The 11,037-nt window shown below is 46.3% G+C and overlaps 1 protein-coding gene across 5 annotated transcripts in view; it reads left to right on the top strand.

Annotated features, from left to right (window-relative positions):
• Positions 1–11,037, top strand: part of RHCE (Rh blood group CcEe antigens) — a 56,590-nt gene that overhangs the window by 4,238 nt on the left and 41,315 nt on the right. For 3 of the 5 annotated variants that reach the window (XM_017534608.2, XM_017534606.2, XM_017534603.2), the window contains exon 1: positions 1,387–1,680. The exons of 1 other annotated variant lie outside the window; for it this stretch is intronic. In XM_017534608.2, the coding sequence (XP_017390097.1) occupies positions 1,491–1,680 (190 nt within the window). In that variant the 5' untranslated portion in view covers positions 1,387–1,490. Of the gene's footprint in view, positions 1–1,386; positions 1,681–2,541; positions 2,586–11,037 lie in introns of those variants that run through there. One more of the 5 variants, XM_017534604.2, reaches the window with a different exon arrangement.

Raw genomic sequence — 11,037 nt, 5'->3', positions numbered from 1 at the left:
TTAGTAGAGACGGGGTTTCACCATGTTGACCAGGATGGTCTCGATCTCTTGACCTCGTGATCCACCCGCCTCGGCCTCCCAAAGTGCTGGGATTACAGGCTTGAGCCACCGCGCCCGGCCTGTAGTTTTCTTAATCAATCCCCTGCTAGTGGACATTTAGGTTAGTCTGTTTTTTCCTTCTGTAAATAAAGCTGCACTGAGCAAGAAGTTACTAATGCCAAATGACTAGATGACCTTGGGTGTGACCTCTCTGGGTCTTGGTTTCTTCATTTAAAAACAAAATGGCAGGATTCTACTGGGTAATTAAAATCTCCTCTGATCCACATATGAATCGTTCTCAAGACATTCTGACAAGTAACTATCAGCTTCTGCTTGCATTCCTCTAGTGACAGGGTAGTGGACAACTGTAATGGTCAATAAAGTATCCACTTTCCACCTCCCTGCAGCTCCTAGCCTGGCTTTATTCTTGGGCTCCACACATTCGGTTTACACTCAGTGGCCAGTGGCTGGGGCCATTGTAGAGGGTAAGGAAACGCCAGTTCCTTCCATCTTTCCTTCCTCTTTCATCCCTTCCTCCCTCCCTCCATCCCTCCCTCTTTTCCTTCTTTCCTTGACACTTTACCATGTGCCAGACTTTCTGCTAGGATGGGATGGGAACCACAGGGGAAGTTGGCTGCAGGGGAAGTTGGCTAAGTACCAAGCCCCCTAAAGCTCATGCTAGGGGACCAGAGTGTCCACCACTGTGGGATGGGGATGCTGAGACTGGTGGCTTCCTCAAATGCACTGTAGTGCCCCAGGCAGAGCCCTAGGCTGCCCTGTGAGGAGGCAACCAGAGGTAGGAGCAACTTCACCTAAGGCTGGATCAGGATCCCCTCCAGGTTTTTACTAGAGCCAAACCCACGCCTCCTGTCTCTTCTGCCAGCTACCCTTAAAATGGTAGAAACACATACATTTAAATACAAATTTAAATGTAAGTAATTTCATGTGTAACTATGAGGAATCAATTCTACGTGGGTCCTATATGCATCCCCCCCAGGGCTTGGCCCCATTCTTTGCTTTCATTCATTCATTCATTCTCATTCAATACACTGTTATTAAGAGCTCACTGGGTGCCCTGAAAGCCTCTTCTGCACGTTAGTTTCCTTATTCATAAAATAGGAGTATTGATCTGTTTCTTGCTTTTCTTAGAAGGTTATGGCGAAGATGACTGAAGTACAGAGTAAAGAAGGATTGTTTGGGTGTCAAAGGAGTAGAATGCCCTCTTTTAAATTGAGCACAGCAGGAACCTATAGCAGGAATGCAGCAACTACTTGTTGAATGAATGACTTAATGTTGGAAAACATACATTTCCTCCCCTCCCCATCATGGTCCCTCTGCTTCCGTGTTAACTCCATAGACAGGCCAGAACAGCCAGCCTTGCAGCCTGAGATAAGGCCTTTGGTGGGTGTCTCCCCTATCACTCCCTCAAGTAGGTGTTGGGGAGAGGGGTGATGCCTGGTGCCGGTGGAACGTCTGCACGGAGACGAACCAGGATGGGCTCTAAGTACCCCCCATCTGTCCGGGGCTGCCTGCCCCTCTGGGCCCTAACACTGGAAGCAGCTCTCATTCTTGTCTTCTTTTTTTTCACCTACTACGACACTTCCTTAGAGGATCAAAAGGTGCTCATGGCGTTCTATCAAGGTGAGGGCTCATTGGAAAAGTAGTCACACAGGTAAATAGCAGGGGCAGGAGTGGGGGAGGCTGTGGTTCTCCAGGGGCACAGATTGTCCTTTCTACAAAATCCCCAGAGAAAAGGATTCCCCCATCTTCTTCTGTAGATTGCGCCAAAACTCACCCAACAATGTAAGCTTTCCTTTAAAAAAGCAGCCTGGGCATTCCCTCTTCCATGAAGCCTGCCTTGATTTTTCAGCACACAGTGAGAGGCATCCTCTTTGGTATTCCTCAAATTCCCTCTGCCAAATGGTCTCCATAATTCTCTGCTTCTCTGCTTCCCCTTCTCTCTTCTTAGTGGCAAGGAACTTTTTTTTAATTCAAAAAAATGTTTTATTTTTATAGATTTAGAGGATTCAAGTGCAGATATCTTATGCAAGCAGTTTCATGTTGTTGTTGGGTTTTGGTTTTTGCTTCCTTTTCATGACCTCTCGCTCACTTATTATTTCTTTTGAGGCAGTTTCACTCTGTCACCCAGGCTGAAGTGCAGTGGCATGATCATAGTTCACTGCACCCTTGACCTCCTGGGCTCAAGCAGTCTTCCCATCTCAGCCTCCCAAGTAGCTAGGACCTTAAGATCGCACCACCATGCCTGGGTAATTTTTATTTTTTGTAGAGATGGGGGGGGGTCTCCCTGTGTTTCCCAGAGTGGTCTCAAACTCCTGGATACAAGCAGTCCTCCAGCCCCAGTCTCTTAAAGTGCTGAAATTACAGTGAACCACCGCCCCTGGCTCTCGTGTTCATTTTTATACTACTTTTCTTTCGGAAGCTTCAGCCTGTTGCTACCCCTCCACCCCCACTCCCACTGACCCCAGCTTTCTTCTCACTTAGGGGCTGGGAAGTTTGCATGCTGTCTGTAAATCCAGAACCAGAAGGTATGGCTGAAGGGGAGGGTAGGATGATGGTTATTTCATATTCAGCTAAAAATATTCTCAGACTGTGATGAGACGATTGTAAATAAGACAGATGTCCACAGTGGTATGACTTTGCTTTTTATAATATATTGAAGCGAATTTTAGGCATCTCAGTGGGCTGATACGTTGTTGATAATGGACAGGGCTTCCTTGAAGAAGGTCCCTGAGACAAAGTTGAAGCTTGGGCCTGGTTGAGTGCTTACTTGTCCCTAGGTGATGTTAACGACTAGTTAGCTGGAAGCAAAGAGAAATCCTGAGGCCCATGGCAGTGACAAGTAGGACTTAGGGAGTGAAACCTCTATACCATTTGAAGGACTAGCGCAGAGAGGGGCCTTCAGTGACTGGCAACAAGAGCACAATTTTAATTCATTTCAATCCAATATAATTCAGTGCATTCACTCATTCAGCCGTGTATTACATCCAATGTGGGATCCAGACACATGATGATTACAGCTGATATTTATGAGCACTTGCTATGTGCCAGGCACTATTCTAAATGCTTTACCTGAACCCTCAGAATAACCCAATGATGTGGGTGTTATTATGATCTTCGTTTTTCATATGAGGAAACTAGGCATATGGATGTTGAGTAATTTGCCCAAGGTCGCTCAGCTAGCAATAGCATGGCAAATTTAAATTTAGCCATCCTGGATTTAGTTTCCCTATGCATCATGGCCCCATTTTACGATGCGTTTGAGTCATTTGTCATATAACCCAGTAGTTGTAGCAGCCACTATTCCAGTCCTGTAGATTGACATTAGGATCCACGTTCTTTACCCCTGCACAGTGCTGCTAACATAAGTACAAAATGTCCTCAGAAACTCACGTTATAAGGAAGCTCAGAGGAGGGTCCATCACCCAGTCAGGGAAGGCTTCTGGAGGGAGGTGACTGCCCAGCCACGTCTTGAAGGCTCTGTAGGAGTTACCTGTGGGTTAAAGGAGGGTCATCCCAGTGAGGGCACAGCAGGTGCCATTGCGTGTGCACACACCAGAGCAGACTGGGCTTGGGCTTAACATTGCATCACCCCTGGAGCCTAAAAAGGGAAGCAAGGGGCCGGGCGAGGTGGCTCACGCCTGTAATCCCAGCACTTTGGGAGGCTGAGGCAGGAGAATGGCTTGAACCCATGAGATGAAGTTTGCAGAGTTGAGATCGTGCCATTACACTCCAGCCTGGGTGACGAAGAGAGACCGTCTCAAACAACAACAACAACAACAACAACAAAAACAAAAGGAAGCAGGGGCTGGGCATGGTGGCTTATGCCTGTAATCCTAGCGCTTTGGGAGGCTGAGGCAGCCAGATCACCTAAGGTCAGGTATTCGAGAGCAGCCTGGCCAACACAGTGAAACTCCATCTCTACTAAAAATACAAAAATTAGCCAGATGTGGTGGCACGTGCCTGTAGTCCCAGCTGCTTGGGAAGCTGAGGCAGGAGAATTGCTTGAACCCAGGAGGCAGAGGTTGCTGAGCTGACATCGGGCCACTGCACTCCAGCCTAGGCGACAGAGTGGGACTCCGTCTCAAAAAAAAAATAGTAATAAATAAAAATAAATAAAGAAGGAAGCAGCAGGTGGTAGACTCACTGGGCTGCATAAGGAGTTTGACCTTCAGTCTGAGGACCAAATAGTAAGCAGGAGTACGACAAGTTTGGGTTTGGATCATGAAGAAAGCCATGCCAGGGCTGGTGTTAGCGACAGGGTAAGGGACATGGCTTGAGACATGAGACCAGCATGGAGGTGGCAGTGTAGTATTGACCCAAGGGTTTCAACCTTCTGATGGTGTACACACCATTTTTTGAGCATGTACCACGATTATATGTTACACTTAGGTATTACTGCATTAATATATTTTGTATGTTATATATATAAATTAGGAAAATTGAAAGAGGTCAAAATGAAATATATAATATTTTCAAATTACTAATCATAATGGTGTCAGTCTCCAGGCAGGGTTCATTGTTACAGTTGACAATTGTGGATGAAAATTCACTCCTCAGAGTTTTCTTGATAATTTGAAATTGTCTTGGTTGATTTGTCTTGGTCAGATCTGCTTAGATTTACTTTTTTTAACCTTGAATATGATTGACAGCTTGTACGAGAAGTTTCGCTCTGCTTTTTTCTTTTTGTTCACTAGGCTGCCATTATGGTTTTGCTTCCAATCTGTGTTTTTCTGCATTAGTTGTTTAAGCCATTACTTCATTTTGTGAAGATTAGTTGAGTTAAACTTAGGTAACTTAATCTGTCAATCCACTTAATTGAATTCAGTCCTTGTAAATGACAATAAATTATTAAAACCTGCCAATTCTAAAAAGACATTTTTGAGACAATCAGGAAATCTGAATATAGCATGAATATCATATGATATACAAGAATTATTGTTAATTTTGTTAGGTGTGATAAAAGTATGGTGGGGTTTTTTTGAAAATCCCTATCTGTTAGACAGGCACATTGAAATGGCATGATATCTGGGGTTTGCTTTATGCCAGAAAAAAAGAAAAAGTAGAGAAAGATTATGAAAACAAGATTGGTCTCATACGACAATCAACAAAGTTTGGAGTTGGGCACGTAGGGTCCTTGCGTTATACTTTCTGTTTTCATATATGCTTAAAATGTTCTGTAATAGTTAAAAAAAAAAACAACCCTGGCTGAGCATGGCAGCTCATGCCTGTAATTCTAGCACTTTGGGAGGCCAAGTAGGGAGGATCGCTTAAGCCCAGGAGTTCAAGGCCAGCCTGGGAAACATAGCGAGACCCCCATCTCTACAAAAACAAAACAAAACAAAACAACCCAATTTAAAATTAGCCAGATGTGGCTGGGTGCGGTGGTGGCTCACACCTGTAATCCCAGCACTTTGGAAGGCTGAGGTGGGCAAATCACTTGAGGTTAGGAGATTGAAACCATCCTGGCTAACACGGTAAAACCCCATCTCCACAAAAAATACAAAAAATTAGCTAAGTATGGTGGCACGCGCTTGTAATCCCAGCTACTCAGGAGACTGAAGCAAGAGATTCACTTGAACCTGGGAGGTGGAGGTTGCTGTGAGCTGAGATTTCGCCACTGCACTCCAGGCTGGGCGACAGAGCAAGACTCCATCTCAAAAAAATAAATAAATAAATAAATAAACCAGGTGTGGTAGCACATGTCTGTAGTCCCAGCTACTCATTAGGCTGAAGTAGGAGGATTGCTTGAGCCTGGGAACTTGAGGCTGTAGTAAGACAAGATTGTACCATTGCACTCCAGCCTGGGTGACAGAGCAAAACGCTGTCTCAAAAAAAAAAAAAAAAAAAAAAAAATTTGAGGTGAAGCGAGGATGTAATAAAAAAATTTAAAATATAAATAAAAATAAAATCCTGCCATTAGTTGCAACATGATGAGTATAGAGAAATGCATATCAAATCCTTCCCATTTGACCAATATTCCCTCAGGACACTTTCCAAAGCTAGGAGACTCCAGGCTGTCTGACATCCTGAGCAAGTGAGGGGCGGCTTCTGAGTGAATCTGAATATTAAATACTTGCAGAGCTGAAAACTTCACAAAGCGCCTTTAGAGGTAGAAAAGCCTAGATCCATGTTTCTCAAAGTGTGGTCCCCAGACCTGCTGCCTCAGCATACCCTGGAAACTTGGTAGAAATGCAGATTCTCAGACACAGCTAAGACCTATTGATCAGAAGCTCTGGGCGATGGGCCCAGCACTCTGTGTTTTCATAAGCCCTCTGGGTGATTCTGCTGTGCAGGAAAGTTCGAGAATTCCTGGAGCTAGACTGATTCAAATCTTGCCTCTGTGTCTTAGAGACCTTGGGCAGATTACTCAACCTCTTTCTGTCTCTGTTTCAAACTCTATCAGAGGGTGTTAGTATTTATTTCATTAAGTTGTTGAAAGGGTTAAATGAATTAACGCACATAAAGACTGGTAAAGAGTATTAGCTTTTATTATCAAAAGAGCTTTAATTTCTTATTTTAAAAATAACAATAAATAAAACTAGAATTGTTGGTTTTCTTCCAGCTACGCTAGTGATTGTATTGAGCATTTTCTGGGGTGTGTGTTCTTTGCTGTAATGACTGCTGGTCTGGTTGACCTGTGATGAGACCAGATAGACAGGAGCAGTGGAGGGGAAGCTAGGACTCAGGTTCAAGATAGAGTCTGTGAAAAAGTTTTAACATTAAATGGATTTTAAAAGGTCCTCTTTTTCTTCCTATTAATCAACATTTTCTGCATCTTGTCTTTGTTTTGTGAAGTGTTAACCAACAAATTGAATACAGCCTGTGCTTGGCAAATGAAAATTAAATGCTATTTCCTGGAAAAAAAAATCAGCTGTATTTGATGAAAAGGGTGGGGAGTTAAGGATGGCTGCAGATGTATGATTTGGCATGGAGAGGCACCAGTTCCTGAGATAAGAGACACAAGGGAGGGACAGGTTGTGAGGATAAATGAACAATGATATGTTCATTCTGGGCTTGGGGTTAAGGGACTTGGGAGATGCTTAGGGGAAGCAGAGAGTGTCAATTACCTATTGCTACATAACAGCCACCCCAAACTTAATGGCTTAAAATAGCAACCCTTTAATTTACTCATGATCATGATTCTGTGGTGCAACAACTGGGCTGTGTTCAGCTGGGCAGTTCTTCTGTTGGCTTCACCCAGGATCATTCATGCATCTGTAGTTTGGAGGTTCGACTGGGGTGGGATGGCCTCAGATGACCTCATTCACTTGTTTGGCAGCTGTTGATTCATTGGGGGCCATTACTGTGACAATCTTCTACCATGCAGAGCTTCCCCAAGGCTACCACATTGGGAGACTACCCTGGGTCCTGCACTGCGGATAGCACCCAGTCCCCCATCCCCACCTCATACTCCTCAGAGGCAGAGAGAGGGGCTCCTAGAAGACAGAGGGATTTTCCCAGTGACATGTAAATGCTCCAAACCCTGGCACCTTCCGCCTGCCCCTTTCAGAAATCTCTGTTTTTCTTCTCAGGCTGCTGCAGGGGTGAGTTGGGTGGAGTAGAGGCTGTGGGGGAGGTGGTGGTGGCAGCCTGAGGCCGCAGAGGTCTTCCCAGGCAACAGTGGGAGCATGGTGTGGAGGTCAAGCCTACAGCCTGGGGGAATGAAGCTGGGTCTGTCTTCAGAACTGTTGGTGCTGAAGTTTCTGCAGTCCAGGGAGAGGGGCAAGAGTGGGAGGGGTGCAGATCCAGAATCAGAGAGGCAGCTGACTGGAGGAGGCAGCTGCCCATGGGGATGGACTCAGAAAGCCAAAGTGCCATTATCCAAACAAACTCTTTGCAAGTGGTCTCTTTGCAACGGGCCCAGGGAAAGATCAGTCTTGCATAAAGTCACACCGCTAATCAGCAGCTAGCATGGGGCTTAAGAGCAACTAACACTCACTATGTACCCAATGACGGGCAAAGTGACTTGCCTGAGCCAGCAAGCTCAATGCTCATGGCAAGTCCTCTGAGCAGGTGGCATGGTTTCATACCAGTTTTACAGCTCAGGAAGCTGGGACACAGAGGAAGAGTCAGGCTCTGAATACTGACAGCCTGATTCAGAGATCTGTTCTGTTCACCGTCACTGTCACACTATATATGCTGTGTAGAGAGGCAGGATGGCATAATGGTTAAACTCAGGTAGGCAGGGTTCAAATCCTCTTGCTACCATTTACTACCTCTGTGACTTGGACTAGTTATAGCACCTCTCTGTGCCTCCCTTTCCCCATCTCTTAATGGGGATGATAAATAGTACCTCCTGTATGAGGCTGTTGTGGGCTAAGTCTGTAAGGTACATTGGACAGTGCCTGGAGCATGGGGTACCGTCGGTGTGCCTGCTGTTACAGTGATGGTGAGTATTGCCTTATCTCTCGCTGCCGAACTACCCGATTAGACTTTCTTTCCCCGAGTTGTGAGGATTTCATAAACTTTTCCTGAAGGCTTTCCATAGAATGTACAGTTCCCCTCTGGGCCTGGCCATGGGCGCCCAGGTAGCACATCCACTTCTTATCACCCCTGAACACCTTAGAGCCCATTAGCTTATCAAATCAGCAGCTGATGAGAGTGCAGAGCAGACTGTGAGGGGTGGAGGCTGACACCAATGAGGATGCTCCGAGCTGGGGCCCAGCCCTGAAGCGGGAGCCCAGATAATGAGGTAGAAGAGGAGTGGAAATGGGCCTGGAGCCCAGGAGAGGCGGGAGGATGACAGGCCAAGGGGAGGAGAAGCCTGAAATCAGATGTTATTTCCTGACCAGTTTGGGGTACGTGAGCTCTGTCAACAGCTCATGGAAACTGTTGCCCTAATTTCATCTTGTTGGCTGAGGCACAATTCCTTTCTCAGGGACAGTGTGGGGCTGTGGGAAGGAAGGCCCTGAGCGCCTATACCTGGAATCAGGGAATCAGGGGCGGCAGCTGTGTCTGATAAAGCCCCTACTCAGGATCCTCTGACCTCCTCTTTTTTTTTTTTGAGACGAAGTCTCGCTCTGTCACCCAGACTGGAATACAGTAGTGCCATCTTGGCTCACTGCAACCTTCGCCTCCTGAGTTCAAGCAATTCTCCTGCCTCTACCTCCCGAGTAGATGGGATTTTAGGCATGTGCCACCATGCCCGGCTAATTTTTGTATTTTTAGTAGAGATGGGATTTCACCACGTTGGCCGGGCTGGCCTCAGACTTCTGACTTTAGGTGGTCCGCCCACCTCAGCCTCCCACAGTGCTGGGATTACAGACATGAGCCACAGCACCTGGCCTTTTTTTTCTTTGGAAACAGGGTCTCCGTCTGTCGCCCATGCTGCTGGAGTGTAGTGGTGCAATCATGGCTCTCTACAGCCTTAACCTCCTAGGCACAAGCGATCCTCCCACCTCAGCCTCCTGAGTAGCTGGGACTACAGGCACTCACCAACACGCCTAACTAATTTTGTATTGTTTGTAGAGACAAGGTCTTGCTATGTTGTCCAGGCTTGTCTTGAACTCCTCGGCTCAAGCAATCCTCCTTCATTGGCCTCCCAAAGTGCTGGGATTACAGGTGTGAGCCACCACACCTGGTCTGACTTCCTCATCTTTAGGCCCCACCTCTGTCCTTACACTGGCAACTCTCCTCTCCCCATCTCCCACAAACTTCTTTAGGATATTCCAGAGCTGTAAGGACTTCGGGAGTATCAAGTTCAACTCCTAGGTGTTACAGACAGGGAAACTGGGGCCTAAAGAGGATCAGGGACTTGCCTAAGATCGCTTATGAGGTGAGGGAGAAAAGAGCTAGAGTCATCCTAGCCTGTGCAAGGACATAGTTCCAGACATTCAGGGCTGGGCTCTGTAGCTGACATGCTTCGTGGTCTGGTAGTTCGCTGCTGATGTACCAGGTTAGATTTTCTTTCTCCAAGTTGTGGGGCTTTTGTAAACGTTTCCTGAAGGCCTTTCTTAGAATGTACAATTCCCCTCTGGGCCCAGTCATGGGTGCCCCTCACAGGCTCTCTCTGGTCCCCTTCTGTAAAATGAGAGGAAAATGGAAGAGTTGCCCTACCCATGGAATCTTCAGTGAGCCTGGACCCTGTGCATTATAGCATTGCTGCAAAATGGCAGATGCATTTTAACAATCATATTTAATAAAAGGTTGAATTTGCATATCTCAAGTGGGGCGTGCAGTCTCCAACTGAACACAAGCCTCACTGCTCCCAAATGTGCACTGCACCTTCATACACATATGTCCTACTTGGCTCCTGAAGGAATTTGAGTGGTCCCCAAGAGGAACCCCTGTATAAAATGTCCCCTGGCCACACACCCCCATTACTAAGGACTCAAGCAGGAGACAGAAACATTCCCTGCACCTCCCTCCCCACTGTCAGAAGAAGTGCAAAGAGTTGACTCCTCCCTAATGCCCACTTGTCACCCACACCCCAAATCCCCAGGTCCCATGGAGGTCCTTGGGGGTCTCTGATATCCTGGTGGTATCAGGTTGATTTGGAAATATCAGTGTCCACCCATGTCCTCTCTGCCAAACCCCAAGTGTATGCATTTTTCAGTGGAAGTGAATTTAAGTGTACTTTATAAATCAAAGGGTTTTTCTGAGACTTTGGAAAGTTCCAGTATTGAGAGCTTCTCATTGTTATCAAAGCCAGGGCTGAAGACCAGTGGCAGATGAGTTCCTACTGCTGGGATTGTCATGGTGATGTTGATGAATAGCCACTGTTTATTGAGTGTTCTCCATCTGCCAGGCAGAGTACTAAGCACGTGAACAAAACTTACTTCCTTCAGAGTTCCCAGCACCCTGTGAGGTGGGTCTTGTTTAGCTGATAAGGAAAGTAAGCTACTTACAAGACCAGAGGACTGTGAAGTTGAAACACATAAATTGATATTTTTTTTTTTTTTTTGAGACAGAGTTTCACTCTTGTTACCCAGGCTGGAGTGCAATGGCGCGATCTCGGCTCACCGCAACCTCCGCCTC

This window comes from Cebus imitator, unplaced genomic scaffold, assembly GCF_001604975.1.
Source record: "Cebus imitator isolate Cc_AM_T3 unplaced genomic scaffold, Cebus_imitator-1.0 Scaffold87, whole genome shotgun sequence".
Lineage (NCBI taxonomy): Eukaryota > Metazoa > Chordata > Mammalia > Primates > Cebidae > Cebus > Cebus imitator.
Note: the sequence above shows the minus strand (reverse complement) of the source record. Positions and strands in the feature narration are given on the sequence as shown.